This window comes from Tachyglossus aculeatus, unplaced genomic scaffold (genome assembly GCF_015852505.1).
Source record: "Tachyglossus aculeatus isolate mTacAcu1 unplaced genomic scaffold, mTacAcu1.pri scaffold_1_arrow_ctg1, whole genome shotgun sequence".
NCBI classification, from domain to species: Eukaryota; Metazoa; Chordata; class Mammalia; order Monotremata; family Tachyglossidae; genus Tachyglossus; species Tachyglossus aculeatus.
The window spans coordinates 60,485-80,736 of record NW_024044915.1 but is presented as its reverse complement, the minus strand read 5'-3'; the positions used below and the strand labels follow the sequence as shown (position 1 = coordinate 80,736).

General features: G+C 52.2%; 1 protein-coding gene and 1 non-coding gene across 2 annotated transcripts in view; one reads left to right on the top strand and one right to left on the bottom strand.

Moving 5' to 3' along the window:
* BAHCC1 (BAH domain and coiled-coil containing 1) overlaps positions 1–20,252 on the bottom strand; it is a gene marked incomplete at its 5' end in the record, with an annotated part of 81,385 nt that overhangs the window by 5,156 nt on the left and 55,977 nt on the right. The window contains 9 exon segments of the mRNA XM_038742916.1: positions 310–1,430; positions 5,732–5,905; positions 7,584–7,700; positions 9,777–9,885; positions 11,343–11,418; positions 13,879–13,993; positions 14,522–14,645; positions 14,770–14,877; positions 17,325–17,626. Of these exon segments, the coding sequence (XP_038598844.1) occupies positions 310–1,430; positions 5,732–5,905; positions 7,584–7,700; positions 9,777–9,885; positions 11,343–11,418; positions 13,879–13,993; positions 14,522–14,645; positions 14,770–14,877; positions 17,325–17,626 (2,246 nt within the window).
* Positions 12,874–12,946, top strand: TRNAV-CAC. Its single transcript has one exon. It is a non-coding gene; the product is annotated as a tRNA-Val (tRNA).

The window sequence follows — 20,252 nt, the reverse complement described above, 5'->3', positions numbered from 1 at the left end:
TGATGATTCATTAATCAACCTGGGAAGGTTCATTCATTCACGAGAAGCAGCGTGGCTCGGCGGAAAGAGCCCGGGCTTTGGAGTCAGAGGTCGCGGGTTCAAATCCCGGCTCCGCCACTTGTCAGCTGTGTGACTTTGGGCAAGTCACTTAACTTCTCTGTGCCTCAGTTCCCTCATCTGTAAAATGGGGGTGAAGACTGTGAGCCCTACGTGGGACAACCTGATCACCTTGTAACCTCCCCAGCGCTTAGAACGGTGCTTTGCACATGGTAAGCGCTTAATAAACGCCTTCATTATTATTCTTATTACCTGAGTCGGGTTCCCCAGCCACTTCCACAGCTGCTGGGCCGGCAGGAAGGGGGAGATCTTTGGCCGGTTTTCCACGGAGGGCAGCCGCTGCCGTCGGGAAAGCTCTTTGGCTTTGGAGAAGCTCAGCAGGGGCTCCTTGCGCCTCAGCTTGCCCTTGCCGTCGGCCGCGGCCGCCTTGGCCAGGAAGCAGCGGCCCGGGCCCGCTTTGGCCCTCAGGGCCTCGGGGCCGGCCAGCAGGGCCGGCACCGGGTGGGTGAGGCAGGTCTGGAGCAGGAGGGCCGAGGCCTCGTCCTCCGAGCTGTAGGACGAGTCCTCGTTGTCCGACGAGCAGAGGCTGGAGGTGGACCCGGAGCCGGACGACGAGGAGGAGGAGGACGCGGATGAGGAGGAGGAGCCCGACAGGTGGCCGAGGAAGCGGGAGGGCCCCGTGGCGCCCGGCTGCTCCTCGTCGGAGTAGGAGCTGGGGCAGTCGCTGTCGCAGCGCAGGGCGTAGTCGTGGCCGGCGAACTTCCTCAGGGCCAGCCCCATGGGCAGCGGGTGGACCGGGGGCCGGCCCTTCTTCTCCTTGCCCACCGGGCCCGGCGGCGGGTAACCGGGGGCCGCCGCCGCCGTCGCGGCGGGGCGGCCCAGCTTGGGCCCGAAGTCCCTGTCGCCCATCAGCAGGGCCTTGCAGTTCTTGTTCTTGGGCGAGGTGACGCCCTCGTGGTCCAGCTTGACCAGGAACTCCCCGCCGGCGGCCCCGGCCTTGCGCCGCCCGGCCTTCTCCGCCTCCTTCTTGGCCCGGAGGAGCCTGTGGGCGCCGCCGGGCAGGCCCAGCCCCGCGCCGCCCGCCAGCGGGGCGTAGGAGCTGGCCAGGCTGCTGAAGGAGTCGGCGCCGAAGCCGTTGCCGAAGACGGGGGCGGGCAGCGGGTGGACGGGGAAGAGGGGCTCCCGGGCCCGCAGCTTCTTGGCGCTGCCGTTCAGCTGGAAGACGCCGGGCAGGAGGGCCGCGCCCTTGGAGCCCGCTTTCCGCTTGGTCTGGGCCACGGCCGACCAGCTGAGCAGGGGGCCGCCGCCACCGCCGCGCCGGCCCAGGAAGTGGTTCGCCACCGCGGCCCCCGAGGTCAGCGCCTCCGCTTTGCCTGCGGGGCCGGAGGAGATGCCAATCGATCAGAGCGGTGCCCTCGCCGCCCGGCGATGCTCAGGACACCCCCCCCCCGCCTTGTACCCTTTTTCTTCCTTAACCTTTGACCCCCGCCCCACCGGCGCTGACCCGCCCGGCCCCTCGGGGCCTGCCGGGGGTCGCGGTGCCAACCGGGAGCCCGTCGCGGCCGGGGAACGGCAGATCGGCCTCTTCCGGGCGCTCGGTACAGAGCTCTGCACACGGTAAGTGCTCGCGAAATACCAGTGAGTGAACAAACTGTGGGAAGGGAATGTGTGTGTTCTTTGGCTTTACTGTCCTCTCCCAAGCGCTCAGTACAGTGCTCTGCACACAGTAAGTGTTCGCGAAATACCAATGAGTGAACGAATGAACTGTGGAAAGGGTATGTGTATGTTCTGTTGCTTTACTGTCCTCTCCCAAGCGCTCAGTACAGTGCTCTGCATACAGTAAGTGCTCGCGAAATACCAGTGTGTGAACGAACCAACTGTGGGAAGGGAATGTGTGTGTTCTGTTGTTTTACTGTCCTCTCCCAAGCGCTCAGTACAGTGCTCTGCACACAGTAAGTGCTAGGGAAATAACGAATGAACTGGGGGAAGGGAATGTGTGTGTTCTTTGGCTTTACTGTCCTCTCCCAAGCGCTCAGTACAGTGCTCTGCACACAATAAGTGCTCGGGAAATAACGAATGAACTGGGAGAAGGGAATGTGTGTGTTCTTTGGCTTTACTGTCCTCTCCCAAGCGCTCAGTACAGTGCTCTGCACATAAGTGCTCGTGAAATACCCGTGAGTGAACAAACGAACTGTGGGAAGGGAATGTGTGTGTTCTTTGGCTTTACTGTCCTCTCCCAAGCGCTCAGTACAGTGCTCTGCACACAATAAGTGCTAGGGAAATAACGAATGAACTGGGGGAAGGGAATGTGTGTGTTCTGTTGTTTTACTGTCCTCTCCCAAGCGCTCAGTACAGTGCTCTGCACACAGTAAGTGCTCGCGAAATACCCGTGAGTGAACGAACGAACTGTGGGAAGGGAATGTGTGTGTTCTTTGGCTTTACTGTCCTCTCCCAAGCGCTCAGTACAGTGCTCTGCACACAGTAAGTGCTCGCGAAATACCAAAGAGTGAATGAATGAACTGGGGGAAGGAAATGTGTGTGTTCTGTTGCTTTATTGTCCTCTCCCAAGCGCTCAATACAGTGCTCTGCACACAGTAAGTGCTCGCGAAATACCAAAGAGTGAATGAATGAACTGTGGGAAGGGATTGTTTGTGTTCTGTTGTTTAATTGTCCTCTCCCAAGCGCTCAGTACAGTGCTCTGCACACAGTAAGTGCTCGCGAAATACCAATGAGTGAACGAACGAACTGGAGGGAATGTGTGTGTTCTGTTGCTTTACTGTCCTCTCCTAAGCGCTCAGTACAGTGCTCTGCACACAGTAAGTGCTCACGAAATACCAAGTGAACAAATTAACTGTGGGAAGGGAATGTGTGTGTTCTGTTGCTTTACTGTCCTCTCCCAAGCGCTCAGTACAGTGCTCTGCACACACTAAGTGCTCGCAAAATACCAATGAGTGAACGAATGAACTGCGGGAAGGGAATGTGTTTGTTCTATTGCTTTACTGTCCTCTCCCAAGCGCTCAGTACAGTGCTCTGCACACAGGAAGTGCTTGCAAAGTACCAACAAGTGAACGAATGAACTGTGGGAAGGGAATGTGTGTGTTCTATTGCTTTACTGTCCTCTCCCAAGCGCTCAGTACAGTGCTCTGCACACAGTAAGCGCTCAATAAATATGACCGCCTGAGATGGACGGCCTTTGGCCTCGGCCCTCTAGACCAGAAGCCCGTGGGCGGGGAACGGGTCTCCCAACTCTGCTGCTCTGTCCTCTCCCGAGCGCTTAGTACAGTGCTCTGCCCGTGGTGAGCGCTCAATAAATACCACCGATTGACCGGTCCCCTCAAAGCTCCTCCTCTCCTCCTTACTATGAAAAGTTGTGCCCCCTCGCCTTCCTGTTTCCCTGTTTATAAACTTGTGTTTTTATTTATATTAATATCTGTGTCACCTACTCTAGACTTTAAGCTGGTTGGGGGCAGGGAATGTGCATTTATTATTGAACTGTCCTCTCCCAAGCGCTTAGTCCAGTGCTCTGCACACAGTAAGCACTCAATAAGTACGACTGAATAATAATAATGACGGCATTTATTAAGCGCTTACTATGTGCCAAGCACTGTTCTAAGCGCTGGGGGGGGATACAAGGTGATCAGGTTGTCCCCCGTGGGGCTCACAGTCGTCACCCCCATTTTACAGATGAGGGAACTGAGGCTCAGAGAAGTCAAGTGACTTGCCCAAGGTCACACAGCAGACAGGTGGCGGAGCCGGGATTCGAACCCACGACCTCCGACTCCCAAGCCCGGGCTCTTTCCACTGAGCCACGCTGCTGACTGACTGAATGACTGATGCCGCCGCAGACGTCCCACTCTGCCTTCAGAGAAGCAGCGGGGCTCAGTGGAAAGAGCCCGGGCTTTGGAATCGGAGGTGGTGGGTTCAAATCCCAGCTCCGCCAATTGTCAGCTGGGTGACTTTGGGCAAGTCATGTCGAAGCAGTGTGGCTTAGCGGAAATAGCCCGGGCTCGGAAGTCAGAGGACGTGGGTTCTAATCCCGACTGTACCACTTATCAGCTGTGTGACTTTGGGCAAGTCACTTCACTTCTCTGGGCCTCAGTTCCCTCATCTGTAAAATGGGGATGAAGACTGTGAGCCCCACGTGGGGCAACCTGATTACCTTGTATCAATCCCAGCGCTTAGAACAGTGCTTTGCACATAGTAAGCGCGTAACAAATACCATCATTATTATTATTTAACTTCTCTGTGCCTCAGTTCCCTCATCTGTAAAATGGGGATGAAGACTGGGAGCCCCACGTGGGACAACCTGATCACCTTGTATCAATCCCAGCGCTTAGAACAGTGCTTTGCACATAGCGTGTAACAAATACCATCATTTTTATTATTTAACTTCTCTGTGCCTCAGTTACTTCATCTGTAAAATGGGGATGAAGACTGTGAGCCCCCCGTGGGACAACCTGATCACCTTGTATCAATCCCAGAGCTTAGAACAGTGCTTTGCACATAGTAAGCGTGTAACAAATACCATCATTATTATTATTACTTAACTTCTCTGTGCCTCAGTTCCCTCTTCTGTAAAATGGGGATGAAGACGGGGAGCCCCACATGGGACAACCTGATCACCTTGTATCAATCCCAGCGCTTAGAACAGTGTTTTGCACATAGTAAGCGCGTAACAAATACCATCATTATTATTATTATTTAACTTCTCTGTGCCTCAGTTCCCTCATCTGTAAAATGGGGATGAAGACTGGGAGCCCCACGTGGGACAACCTCATCACCTTGTATCAATCCCAGTGCTTAGAACAGTGCTTTGCACATAGTAAGCACATAAATACCATCATTATTATTATTTAACCTCTCTGTGCCTCAGTTACCTCATCTGTAAAATGGGGATGAAGACTGTGAGCCCCCCGTGGGACAGCCTGATTACCTTGTATCAATCCCAGCACTTAGAACAGTGCTTTGCACAATAGCGCGTAACAAATACCATCATTATTATTAACTTCTCTGTGCCTCAGTTACCTCATCTGTAAAATGGGGATGAAGACTGTGAGCCCCACATGGGACAACCCGATCACCTTGTATCAATCCCAGCGCTTAGAACGGTGCTTTGCACACAGCAAGCGTGCAACAAATACCATCATCATCATTATTATCATTTAACTTCTCTGTGCCTCAGTGACCTCATCTGTAAAATGGGGGTGAAGGCTGTGAGCCCCCCGTGGGACAACCTGATCACCTTGTATCAATCCCAGCGCTTAGAACGGTGCTTTGCACATAGTAAGCGCTTAACAAATGCCATCATTATCATTATTATTATTGTTATTCACAGGCCCACCTCCTCCTAGAGGCCTTCCCCGACTAAGCCCCCGACTCCAGCCCCATGGCCTGCTGGTCCCCTTTTTTTTTTGGGGGGGGGGGGCCTTAACCTTTGACCCCCGCCGCCCCCCCTTCCTCCCAAGGAGACGACCCCGCGTCCACGCCGACACCCCGGCGTAGGTTGTTCAGCCTCCCGCGGCCGCCGTCCCCAATCCCAGTCTTCTCGCCTGTGAGCCCGTCCCTAGATGTTGCCAACCTGGACTCCCCGAGCGCTCAGTACAGCGCTCCGCACACAGTAAGCGCTCAATAAATAGGACCGAATGAATCCCGGTCCACCCCCGGGGCTGTGTACCAGCTTTGTCCTTGCCGACGGCCTTCTTCCCCAAGGTCTTGGGGGTCTCGGGCCCGTCCCGGCTCTCGGGGGCCAAGCGGGGGGCGGCCTCGCCGGGGGCAGCGGCGTCGCCGGGGGGCCGCCTGTTTCTCCGGCAGCTGCTGGAAATCAGCAGGGCGGGCGGGGGGTCCACGCCTGGAAACGAAGCCGCCGGCGTCATCGTCCCAGCGCTTAGTACAGCGCCCGGCCCGCAGTCAGCGCTACGACCACGTGCGCTCGTCCAAGCGCTTAGCCCAGTGCTCTGCACGCGGTGAGCGCTCAGTAAATACGGCTGAATGAATGAAGCAGCACTGTTCTACGCCGCTGGGGTTGATACAGGGTAATCGGGTTGTCCCAGCCTTCATCCCCGTTTTACAGATGAGGGAACTGAGGCACAGAGAAGTTAAATAATAATAATAATAATGACGGTACTTGTTAAGCGCTTACTATGTGCAAGGCACTGTTCTAAGCGCGGCGGGGTGGGGGGGATACAAGGTGATCAGGTTGGCCCACGGGGGGCTCACAGTCAATCCCCATTTTACAGATGAGAGAACTGAGGCCCAGAGAAGTGAAGGGACTTGCCCAAAGTCACACACCTGACAAGGGGCGGAGCCGGCATTTGAACCCATGACCTCTGACTCCAAAGCCCGGGCTCTTACCGCTGAGCTACGTTGCTTCTCCACTTAACTTCTCGGAGCTTCAGTTATTATTATTATTAATAACTATTATTAATAGTTAGTATCATATTATCAATAACTCAGCTATTAAAAATTCAGTTATTAATAACTGAATATTATTATTCGGTTATTATTATTTAATAATAATAATAATGGTATTTGTTATGCGCTTATTATGTGCAAAGCACTGTTCTAAGCGCTGGGATTGATACAACGTACGACTGAATATACAGCGCCTGTATATATGTTTGTGCATATTTATTACTCATTCATTCATTCATTCAGTCGTATTTATTGAGCACTTACTGTGTGCAGAGCACTGTACTAAGCACTTGGGAAGTCCAAGTCCGCAACATATAGAAACGGTCCCTACCCAACAGTGGGCTCACTCTATTTTATTTGTACATATTTATTCAATTTATTTTATTTTGTTAATATGTGTTGTTTTGTTGTCTGTCTCCCCCTTCTAGACTGTGAGCCCGCTGCTGGGTAGGGACCGTCTCTCTGTGTTGCCAACTTGGACTTCCCAAGCGCTTAGTACAGTGCTGTGCACGCAGTGAGAACTCAATCAATCAATCAATCGATCGTATTTATTGTATATCGTATTTAATGTCGTATTTAATAAATATGATTGAATGAATGAATGAACTCCCACAGCACCTGTATATATGTTTGTACATATTTATTACTCTATTTTATTTGTACATATTTATTCTATTTATTTTATTTGGTTACTATGTATTGTTTTGTTCCCTGTCTCCCCCTTCTAGACTGTGAGCCCGCTGCTGGGTAGGGACCGTCTCCCTGTGTTGCCAACTTGGACTTCCCAAGCGCTTAGTACAGTGCTCTGCACGCAGCGAGCACTCAATAAATACGACTGAATGAATGAATGAACGCCCACAGCACCTGTATATATGTTTGTACATATTTATTACTCTATTTACTTGTACATATTTATTCTATTGATTTTATTTTGTGAATATGTTTTGTTGTCTGTCTCCCCCTTCTAGACTGTGAGCCCGCTGTTGGGTAGGGACCGTCTCTAGATGTTGCCAACTTGGACTTCCCAAGCGCTTAGTCCAGTGCTCTGCACACAGTAGGCGCTCATTAAATATGATTGATTGATTGATTGAAAAGCGGGGGGAAGGGAAACTCACACTGGATCTTGAAGTCGGGGGGCAGCAGGCGGATATCGGAAACTGAGATGTGCCCGGTGTCTCCGTCGTCAAACTCAATCACGACCGAATCCCGGTCGTCTTCACTGCCAGAAGCACCTGGAGGCGTCAAGGGGGAGGGGTGAATAGCGACCCGTCCAGTCAGTCGTTATTTATTGAGCGCTCACTGGGTGCGGAGCGCTGTACTCAGCGCTGGGGAGAGGGCAGGAGACCAACGGAACGACTCCTTCCCTGCCCGCAACGAGCTCACGGTCTAGAGAAGCAGCGTGGGGTAGGGACCGTCTTTATATGTTGCCGACTTGTACTTCCCAAGCGCTTAGTACAGTGCTGTGCACGCAGTAAGCGCTCAATAAATACGATTGAATGAATGAATGAATGAATGAATGAAAGAGCCCGGCCGTGCCGCTTGTCAGCCGAGTGACTTTGGGCGAGTCACTTCGCTTCTCTGGGCCTCAGTTCCCTCATCTGGAAAATGGGGATGAAGACTGGGAGCCCCCCGTGGGACAACCTGATCACCTTGTAAACCTCCCCAGCGCTTAGAACAGCGCTTGGCACCTAGTAAGCGCTTAACAAATGCCATCGTTATTATTATGTGAGACAGGGACTGCGTCCAACTGGATTACCTTAAATCTACCCAGCGCTTATATGTATATAGGTTTGTACATATTTACTACTCTAACTTGTACATATTTATTCTGTTTATTTTATTTTGTTAATATAATAATAATAATAATAATAATAATGGCATTTATTAAGCACTTACTATGTGCAAATCAATATGTGTTGTTTTGTTGTCTGTCTCCCCCTTCTAGACTGTGAGCCCGCTGTTGGGTAGGGACCGTCTCTAGATGTTGCCAAACTGTACTTCCCAAGCGCTTAGTCCAGTGCTCTGCACACAGTAAGCGCTCAATAAATACGACTGAATGAATGAATAGTGAGCGCTTAACAAATACCATCATTATTATTATGTGAGACAGGGACTGTGTCCAACTGGACAGTGTGGCTCAGTGGAAAGAGCAGGGGCTTTGGAGTCAGAGGTCATGGGTTCAAATCCTGGCTCCGCCAATTGTCAGCTGTGTGACTTTGGGCAAGTCACTTCACTTCTTTGTGCCTCAGTGACCTCATCTGTAAAATGGGGATGAAGACTGTGAGCCCCCCGTGGGACAACCTGATCACCTTGTAACCTCCCCAGTGCTTAGAACAGTGCTTGCATATAGTAAGTGCTTAATAAATGTCATTATCATTATTATTACCTTAAATCTACCCAGCGCTTATATGTATACAGGTTTGTACACATTCATTACTCTACTTATTTTACTTGTACATATTTATTCTATTTATTTTATTTTGTTAATATGTGTTGTTTTGTTGTCTGTCTCCCCTGATCACCTTGTAACCTCCCCAGTGCTTAGAACGGTGCTTGGCACATAGTAAGCGCCAAATAAATGCCATCATTATTACTGTTCTTCTCTGAGCCTCAGTTCCCTCCCCTGTAAAATGGGGATGAAGACTGGGAGCCCCCCCGTGGGCCAACCTGATCACCTTGTAACCTCTCCAGTGCTTAGAACGGTGCTTGGCACATAGTAAGCGCTTAATAAATCCATCATCATTATTATTATTCTTCTCTGGGCCTCAGTTCCCTCATCTGTAAAATGGGGATGAAGACTGGGAGCCCCCCCGTGGGCCAACCTGATCACCTTGTAGCCTCCCCAGCGCTTAGAAAGGTGCTTGGCACATAGTAAGCGCTTAATAAATGCCATCATTATTATTCTTCTTCTCTGGGCCTCATCTGTAAAATGGGGATGAAGACTGTGAGCCCCTCGTGGGACAACCTGATCACCTTGTAACTTCCCCAGCGCTTAGAATGGTGCTTTGCACATAGTAAGCGCTTAATAAATGCCATCATTATTATTATTATTATTCTCTGGGCCTCAGTTTCCTCATCTGTAAAATGGGAATGAAGACTGTGAGCCCCATGCGGGACAACCTGATCACCTTGTAACCTTCCCGGCGCTTAGAACGGCGCTTGGCACATAGTAAGCGCTTAATAAATGCCATCATCATTATTATTATTATTCTTAGGCCACACTGCTTCTCTCTCCCTCCAGCCCCGTCCCCGGACCCAGGTGGGGGTCGTCTCTCCCGTTTTGGGGGAGCCCCCTCCCCTCCCCTCACCTCTGACGACGTTGCCGGGGTAGAGGCAGCAGGACTTCTGACTCCAGTAGGCGCAGACCCGAGTTCCGGGGGGGAGGAAGCGGCTCGACTGGGGTCTGATGTCAAGGACCTGGAGGGGAAAACGAGGCGGTCGGTCGTCCATTCGCCCTGTCGCGTTTATCGGGCGCTTCCTCTTCATTCATTCAATCCTATTTATGGAGCGCTTACTGTGTGCAGAGCACTGGACTGAGCGCTTGGGAAGTCCAAGTTGGCCACATCGAGAGACGGTCCCTACCCGACGGTGGGCTCACAGTCTCTGCGCTTACTGAGCCCCTGGGAGAGTCCAAAACAACACCAGACACACGCTCCCTGCCCACAACAAGGCTGTCTTTTAGACTATGAGCCCGCTGTTGGGTAGGGACCGTCTCTCTATGCTGCCCACTTGGACTTCCCAAGCGCTTAGTACAGTGCTCTGCACACAGTAAGCGCTCAATAAATACGACTGAATGAATGAATAGCCTTCTAGACTGCGAGCCCGCTGTTGGGTAGGGACCGTCTCTATATGCTGCCGACTTGGACTTCCCAAGTGCTTAGTACGTGCTCTGCACACAGTAAGCGCTCAATAACTACGACTGAATGAATAACTAGACTTCTAGACTGTGAGCCCGCTGTTGGGTAGGGACCGTCTCTCTATGTTGCCGACTTGGACTTCCCAAGCGCTTAGTACAGTGCTCTGCACACAGTAAGCGCTCAATAACTACGACTGAATGAATGAATAGCCTTCTAGACTGTGAGCCTGCTGTTGGGTAGGGACCGTCTCTATATGCTGCCGACTTGGACTTCCCAAGCGCTTCGTACAGTGCTCTGCAAACAGTAAGCACTCAATAAATACGATTGAATGAATGAATGAATATATGTTTGTACGTATTTATTACTCTATTTTATTTGTACATATTCTATTTATTTTATTTGGTTAATATATTTTGTTGTCTGTCTCCCCCTTCTAGACTGTGAGCCCACTATTGGGTAGGGACCGTCTCTATATGTTGCCAACTTGGACTTCCCAAGCGCTCAGTACAGTGCTCGGCACACAGTAAGCGTTCAATAAACATGACTGACTGACTGAATGAATGAATATATATTTGTACATATTTATTACTCTATTTTATTTGTACATATTTATTCTATTTATTTTATTTGGTTAATATGGTTGTCTGTCTCCCCCTTCTAGACTGTGAGCCCGCTGTTGGGTAGGGACCATCTCTAGATGTTGCCAACTTGTCCTTCCCAAGCGCTTAGTACAGTGCTCGGCACACCGTAAGTGCTCAATAAATATGAGTGAATGAATATATGTTTGTATGTATTTATTACTCTATTTGTACATATTTGTTCTATTTATTTTATTTGGTTTTATTTGACTGAATGAATTGTAGCGGACTCTCCCGAGCGCCGAGTCCAGCACGCGCTCCATAAATCCGATCGAACGGGCGGGAAGTCTTCCCCGGCTGGGTCTGGGGAGGGGGGCAAACGGCAATTCTGGGACAACAGGGAAGCGACGGGACGTTTTTCCGGAGGGGGGGAACTCACCGCTTCCTGCAGGAGCTGCTCCAGGGAGTAGGTTTTCTGCCAATGTCCCCTCTCCCCCTCGATCACGATGCTGTAGCTGGCGGTGGGCATCGGAAGGAGAGCGTTGTCAGGGAGCGGGGCCCGGCCGACGGCCCTGCCTCGTCTCCCCCACTCCCCCGGAGCCCGGGCGGTGCCACCTCCTCCAGGGCGGCCGGCTGCCTCGACCGTCCCCCGGGAGCGGGACGTTACCGGCTCCTCGCTGTGGGCAGCGAATGTGTCCATTTATCGGTGTATTGTACGACAGTGCTTGGCACAGAGTAGGCGCTTAACAAACACCACGATTATTATTATTGTTGTTGCTCTCCCGAGCGCTTAGTCCAGTGCTCTGCCCACGGTAAGCACTCAAGTACGACCAAATGAATGACAGTGGTCCTGTCTGCTTACTACAGTGCTCTGTGCACCGTGGATTGTAAGGGACGAGGGCAGTTACTCTGTTATACGCTCCACCAGCTCCTCGTTGTGGGCAGCAAATGTGTCCGTTTATCGGTGTACTGTAGGACAGTGCTTGGCACAGAGTAGGTGCTTAAGAAATACCACCATTTTTATGATTGTTCTTGCTCTCCCGAGCGCTTAGTCCAGTGCTCTGCCCACAGTAAGCACTCAAGTACGACTGAATGAATGACAGCGGTCCTGTCTGCTTACTACAGTGCTCTGCGCACGGTGGACTGTAAAGGACGAGGGTAGTTACTCTGTTGTACGCTCCCCGGGAGCGGTAGATTACCAGCTCCTCATTGTGGGCAGCGAATGTGTCCGTTTATCAGTGTACTGTACGACAGTGCTTGGCACAGAGTAGGCGCTTAACAAATGCCACCATTATTATGATTGTTGTTGCTCTCCCGAGCACTTAGTCCAGTGCTGTGCACACAGTAAGCACTCAAGTACGACCGAATGAATGACAGCGGTCCTGTCTGCTTACTACAGTGCTCTGTGCACCGTGGATTGTAAGGGACGAGGGCAGTTACTCTGTTGTACGCTCCACCTGCTCCTCATTGTGGGCAGCGAATGTGTCCGTTTATCAGTGTACTGTACGACAGTGCTTGGCACAGAGTAGGCGCTTAACAAATACCACCATTATTATTATTGTTGTTGCTCTCCCGAGCGCTTAGTCCAGTGCTCTGCCCACGGTAAGCACTCAAGTACGACTGAATGAATGACAGCGGTCCTGTCTGTTTACTACAGTGCTCTGCGCACGGTGGACTGTAAGGGACGAGGGCAGTCATTAACTCTGTTGAACACTCCCAAAGTGCTCCGCACACAGTACACTGAAACCTCAAACAGGACTACTCCTTTTTTAGGATGCTCCTAAGGACTTAGTACAGTGCTCCGCACACAGGTCTGCACACAATAAGCGCTCAATAAATACGATTGAATGAATGAATGAACAGGAGACAAGCAGCTTGTCGAGGACAGCCATCATACTCTCCCTCGCCCTTCTACAGTGCCCCGGCCACACAGCGATCGCTTAACAAACCCCTGAAAATTATCATTGTGGGTTTCCGTCGTGTAGCGGTTATCACATTCGCCTCACACGCGAAAGGTCCCCGGTTCGAAACTGGGCGGAAACAGCGTTTGCTTTCCAACTTGTGCTTCCCAAGCGCTTAGTACAGTGCTCTGCACACAGTAAGCGCTCAATAAATACGAATGAATGAATGATTATTATTTATGTACCTCCTCAGAAGAGGGGTATCATCTGCATCCTTGGGGTTGGAGGCGGAATTAGGTGGAAGTTTATTTTAGGGTATTTGTTGAACTCTATGTGCCAGGCCCTGTACTAAGCTCTCTGATAGAGGCAAGCTAATCAGTTTGGACACAGTCCCTGTCCCACACGGACAGTCTCCCAGCCTTCATCCCCATTTTCCAGATGAGGGACCTGAGGCCCAGAGAAGCGAAGCCACTTGTCCAACGTCACACAGCGGACAAGGGGTGGAGCCGATTATTGATATTGAGGTCTGTTTATTTGTATTGATGTCCGTCTGTCCCCACTCTAGACGGTGAGCTCGTTGTGGGTGGGGATCGTCACTCTTTATTGCTGTAATGGACTCTCCCAAGTCGCTTAGTACAGTGCTCTGCACACAGTAAGCGCTTCCAAATACGACTGAATGAACAAACGCGGGTCCTCTGGACTCCCAGGCATGGGCTCTCTCGGCTAGGTTACGCCGCTTCCCCCCCTTCCTCGGAGAAGCAGCGCGGCTCAGTGGAAAGAGCCCAGGCTTTGAGTCTGGGGTCATGGGTTTGAATCCAGCCTCTGCCAATCGTCGGCTGTGGGACTTTGGGCAAAGTCCCTTAACTTCCCCGCGCCTCAATTCCCTCATCCGCAAAGTGGGGATGAAGACTGTTAGCCCCCCGTGGGCCAACCTGATCTCCATGTAACCTCCCCAGCACTTAGTGCTTTGCAAATAGTAAGCGCTTAATAAATGCCATTATTATTATTATTATTATTATCCCTGCGCTCTCCGCCCCCCCAAACACCCCCAGTTGTCTCTCCCCCGTCTCTCACATGTCAGGAGGCTGCAGGGCCTTGACGCTGCCGGCGTAGAGAAGGCAGTCTTCCTTGGGAATGAGGACGTGCAGCCCATCCTGCAGGTCTTCCTTGTGGATGGTGCACGACTGAGCTGGAAAGCAAAGCGGGGGTCCTCGGTCACTCTGGGGGTAACCCACCCCCGTCCTTAGTACCCCCAATCCCGGGAATTGGGGCGAGGCCTCAAGGCCCGAGACGCACCTGCCGAACGGGAAGGTGTCGGCGGGCTCGTCGGCCCACTTAATAAAACTACAGTTATTAATAGACTAAACTAATAATACACTAAATATAAACTGAGTTTAACAAAACTAAATCCACCATCAGACGGAAGCCCCACCCCACGGTCTGCGGTTTTTCTCACGGCTTCCCTTTCCCTGGCTGATGATACTCTTGATTGTGGTATATATATATTTTTTTTGAGCGCTCACGACAGACCAGGCACCGTCCTAAGCGCCGGAGCGGATCCAAGCCAGTCGGGACGGACACGGTCCCTGCCTGCCCCCATTTGGCAGGTGAGGCAACTGAGGCTCAGAGGAAGCGGAGTGAGGCGAGTGGCCCCAAGTCCTGCAGCAGGTGAGTGGTGGGATTAGAACCCAGGTCTTTCTGATGCCCGGGGCCTCACCGAGGACTGAGGCCTGTTCCCGGCTGGCTTCTTCCTCCTCCGAGAAGCTGCTGTTGTCATCGAACTCGAAATCGTCCTCCACGGCGAAGCTCTCCAGCAGCCGGCTCACCGCACGCCCTTTGCCCTGCGGGGGTCGCCGGGGGGGGGGTGTCAGATTCCCAAAGGGCCGTCTTGGTGAGGGGGCGGGATGGGACCGGATTCGGGATTCGGGGCGGGAGAGTCTCCCAGGAGGGGGGCTGAAGGCCTACCTGCTTGCTGATGGCTTTGCCCTTCACTTTGGCCAGCTTCTTCCCCTTTCCCAGGATGCTCTTGGCATTGCGGGGCGACAGGGTGATGGAGAGAGCGCCGTTCTTCCGCTGTCGGGGGCGACGGGGAGAGGGGACCCGGCGTCAGGATCGAACTCGGCTCCTCCGAGCCCACCCGGGGCTGGCAGGGGCGTGCGCGGGCACCGCCGCCCGCCGGTGGCCCGGATCGCTAGACCTCGACGGAGCCCCATCGCCCCCTGACCTCCGGGAGACTTGGGGGGGGGGGGGGCGGGGAGGAGACAGGTGATTGGGGGTGGGAGCAGGGGGTTTGGGGGGGTCCCTTCCCTGGCTTAATAATAATAATAATGGCATTTATTAAGCGCTTACTATGAGCAAAGCACTGTTCTAAGCGCTGGGGAGGTTACAAGGCCATCAGGTTGTCCCCCGGGGGGCTCACAGTCAATCCCCGTTTTACAGATGAGGGAACTGAGGCATTGAGAAGTGAAGAGAAGCAGCGTGGCTCGGTGGAAATCAATCACTCAATCGTATTTCTTGAGCGCTTACTGTGTGCAGAGCGCTGTACTAAGCGCTTGGGAAGTCCAAGTTGGCAACATATAGAGACGGTCCCTACCCAACAGTGGGCTCTCAGTCTAAAAGGTGGGCTCACAGTCTAAAAGTCACTTCACTTCTCTGCGCCTCAGTTAGCTCATCTGGAAAACGGGGATGAAGACTGTGAGCCCCCTGAGGGACAACCTGATCGCCTTGTAACTTCCCCAGCGCTTAGAACAGTGCACATAGTAAGCGCTTAATAAATGCCATCATCATTACTATTATTAAGTGACTTGCCCAAGGCCACATAGCTGACAATCAGTGGAGCCGGGATTCGAACTCCCCCAGAAGTTCCCACCTCAGCTTAGAACAGTGCTTTGCACATGGTAAGCGCTTAATAAATGCCCTCATCATCATCATTATTATTATTAAGTGACTTGCCCAAGGCCACACAGCTGACAGTCGGTGGAGCCGGGATTCGAACTCCCCCGGAACTTCCCACCTCAGCTTAGAACAGTGCTTTGCACACGGTAAGTGCTTAATAAATGCCCTCATCATCATCATTATTATTATTAAGTGACTTGCCCAAGGCCACACAGCTGACAATCAGTGGAGCCAGGATTCGAACTTCCCCGGAAGTTCCCACCTCAGCTTAGAACAGTGCTTTGCCCATGGTAAGCGCTTAATACGTGCCCTCATCATTATTATTATTATTATTAGGAGCCGGGATTCGAACTTCCCCGGAAGTTCCCACCTCAGCTTAGAACAGTGCTTTGCCCATGGTAAGCGCTTAATACATGCCCTCATCATTATTATTATTATTCTTAAGTGACTTGCCCAAGGTCACACAGCTGACAATCGGTGGAGCCGGGTTTCGAACTCCCCCGGAAGTTCCCACCTCAGCTTAGAACAGTGCTTTGCACATAGTAAGCGCTTAATAAATGCCCTCATCATTATTATTATTATTATTCAAGTGACTTGCCCAAGGTCACACAGCTGACAATTAGTGGAGCCGGGATCCAAACTTCCCACCTCTGCTTAGAACAGTGCTTTGCACATGGCAAGCGCTTAATAAATGCCCTCATCATCATTATTATTATTATTAAGTGACTTTCCCAAGGTCACACAGCTGACAATCAGTGGAGCCGGGATCCGAACTTCCCACCTCAGCTTAGAACAGTGCTTTGCACATGGGAAGCGCTTAATACATGCCCTCATCATCATTATTATTATTAAGTGACTAGCCCAAGGTCACACAGCTGACAATCAGTGGAGCCGGGATCCGAACTTCCCACCTCAGCTTAGAACAGTGCTTTGCACATGGTAAGCACTTAATAAATGCCCTCATCATCATCATTATTATTATTAAGTGACTAGCCCAAGGTCACACAGCTGACAATTAGTGGAGCCGGGATCCGAACTTCCCACCTCAGCTTAGAACAGTGCTTTGCGCATGGTAAGCGCTTAATAAATGCCCTCATCATCATCATTATTATTATTAAGTGACTAGCCCAAGGCCACACAGCTGACAATCAGTGAAGCCAGGATTCAAACTTCTCCGGAAGTTCCCACCTCAGCTTAGAACAGTGCTTTGCCCATGGTAAGCGCTTAATACATGCCTTCATCATTATTATTATTCTTAAGTGACTTGCCCAAGGTCACACAGCTGACAATTAGTGGAGCCGGGATCCGAACTTCCCACCTCAGCTTAGAACAGTGCTTTGCACATGGGAAGCGCTTAATAAATGCCCTCATCATCATTATTATTAAGTGACTAGCCCAAGGTCACACAGCCGACAATCAGTGGAGCCAGGATCCGAACTTCCCACCTCAGCTTAGAACAGTGCTTTGCACATGGTGAGCGCTTACTAAATGCCCTCATCATCATTATTATTATTAAGTGACTAGCCCAAGGTCACACAGCTGACAATCGGTGGAGCCGGGATCCGAACTTCCCCGGAAGTTCCCACCTCAGGCGAAACCGCTCCCCTTCCCAGATTCCTCCTCACCCTCAAGGCGGACTGCAGGACTTTGCTTTTCCTGGTGGCCTTCTTCAGGCGCTCGCTGGCCATCTTCCCGTTCTCCTCCCGTGAGGGGAAGGGCCGGGCCTGGCCGAGGAGGGGGCGACCCCCGGCCGGGCCGGACTCGGGGCCCAGGGGCTGCTGCAGGCCGCGCCTCGTCTTCCCCTTCGGCTTCTTCTTCCCGTCGCGGACCCCCGGGCGCCGGAGCAGGGCGGCCTGCTCCCCCCCGGGCCTGGCCGGACGTCTCTTGATCTTGACCTCCCCCTCCGGGCTGGAGATCCGGCACGAACCTGAGGAAAAGAGGAGAAGCGGGAGGGTGAGCCCCGTCCCAAGGGGGAAACCGAGGCCCAGAGAAGGTCTCTCGGCGGGTGAGGGGACCAGCCGGCTTTTCCGCAGCGCTCGCTCTACGCCGAGCGCCGAGGTGGGTACAAGGTGATGGGGTCGGCCACCGTTCCGGCCCCATGTGAAGGGAGCCTGAGGTGGTGGGTTCTAATCCCGGCTCCGCCGCCTGTCAGCGCTGGGTGACTTTGGGCAAGTCACTTCCCTTCTCTGGGCCTCGGTGACCTCACCTGGAAAATGGGGAGGAAGACTGGGAGCCCCCCTGGGGTAAGCTAATTACCCAAGGAGCGTGGCTCAGTGGAAAGAGCCCGGGCTTTGGCGACAGAGGTCACGGGTTCAAATCCCAGCTCTGCCACTTGTCAGCCATGTGAATTCGGGCAAGTCACTTCCCTTCTCTGGGCCTCAGTGACCTCACCTGGAAAATGGGGAGGAAGACTGGGAGCCCCCCCGGGGGGCAAGCTAATTACCCAAGGAGCGTGGCTCAGTGGAAAGAGCCCGGGCTTTGGCGACAGAGGTCATGGGTTCAAATCCCGGCTCCGCCACTTGTCAGCCGTGTGAATTCGGGCAAGTCACTTCCCTTTTCTGGGCCTCAGTGACCTCACCTGGAAAATGGGGAGGAAGACTGGGAGCCCCACGGGGGGGCAAGCTAATTACCCAAGGAGCGTGGCTCAGTGGAAAGAGCCCGGGCTTTGGAGACAGAGGTCACGGGTTCAAATCCCGGCTCCGCCACTTGTCAGCCGTGTGAATTCGGGCAAGTCACTTCACTTCTCTGGGCCTCAGTTCCCTCATCTGGAAAATGGGGATGAAGACTGGGAGCCACCCGGGGGACAAGCTAATTACCCAAGGAGCATGGCTCAGTGGAAAGAGCCCGGGCTTTGGAGACAGAGGTCACGGGTTCAAATCCCGACTCCGCCACTTGTCAGCCGTGTGAATTCGGGCAAGTCACTTCTCTGGGCCTCAGTTCCCTCATCTGGAAAATGGGGATGAAGACGGTGAGCCCCACGTGGGCCAACCTGCTCACCTTGTAACCTCCCCAGTGCTTAGAACAGTGCTTTGCACGTAGTAAGCGCTTAATAAATGCTATCATTACCCCAGCGCTTGGCAGCTGGTAAGCGCTTAACAAATACCATTATTACCAGTGCTTAGAACAGTGCTTTGCACATAGTAAGCGCTTAATAAATGCTATCATTACCCCAGCGCTTGGCAGCTAGTAAGCGCTTAACAAATACCATTATTATCAGTGCTTTGCACATAGTAAGCGCTTAATAAATGCTATCATTACCCCAGCGCTTGGCAGCTAGTAAGCGCTTAACAAATACCATTATTATCAGCACTTAGAACAGTGCTTGGCACATAGTAAGCACTTAACAAATACCATCATTTTTACTCTGAAAAGGAAGGAGCACGGGTATTATTTTTTTTGTATAGTATTCGTTAAGCACTTACTAAGTGCCAGGCACTGTACTGACCGGCTAATCGGGTTGGACACAATCTCTGTCCCACGTGAGGCTCGCCGTCTCCACTCCCATTTTGCAGATGGGGGAGACTGAGGCCCAGAGAAGTGAAGTGACTTGCCCGAAGCACTGTTCTAAGCGCTGGGGAGGTTACAAGGTGATCAGGTTGTCCCACGTGAGGCTCGCCGTCTCCAGCCCCGTTTTGCAGATGGGGGAGACTGAGGCCCAGAGAAGCGACTTGCCCGGGGTCACCCAACAGACAAGTGGGCCTAGAACCTGCGTCCTTTTGAATCGCAGCCCCGGGCCAAGTCCGCGCCCATTTTACAGGAGGGAACCGAGGCTCAGAGGAACAAGTTGGCAACATATAGAGACGATCCCTGCCCAACAGCGGGCTCACAGCCCCAAGCGCTTAGTCCAGTGCTCTGCACACAGTAAGCGCTCAATAAATACGATTGAATGAATGAATGAGCCCCCTCCTTCCTCTCCCCCTCCTCCCCATCCCCCCCGCCTTACCTCCTTCCCCTCCCCACAGCACCTGTAAATATGTTTGGACATATTTAACACCCTATTTTATTTGTACATATTTATTCTATTTATTTTATTTTGTTAATATGTTTTGTCGTCCATCTCCCCCTTCTAGACTGTGAGCCCGCTGTTGGGTAGGGACCGGCTCTAGATGTTGCCGACTTGGACTTCCCCAAGCGCTTAGTCCAGTGCCCTGCACACAGTAAGCGCTCAATAAATACGACTGAATGAATGAATGAGCCCCCTCCTTCCTCTCCCCCTTCTCCCCTCCCCATCCCCCCTGCCTTACCTCCTTCCCCTCCCCACAGCACCTGGATATCTGTTTGGACAGATTTATCACTCTCTTTTATTTGTACCTATTTATTCAATTTATTTTACTTTGTTAATATGTTTTGTCGTCCGTCTCCCCCTTCTAGACTGTGAGCCCACTGTCGGGTAGGGACCGTCTCTGGATGTTGCCAACCTTGGACTTCAATCAATCACTCAATCAATCAATCGTATTTATGGAGCGCTTCCTGTGTGCAGAGCACTGGACTAGGCGCTTGGGAAGTCCAAGTCGGCAACACATAGAGACGGTCCCTACCCAACAGTGGGCTCA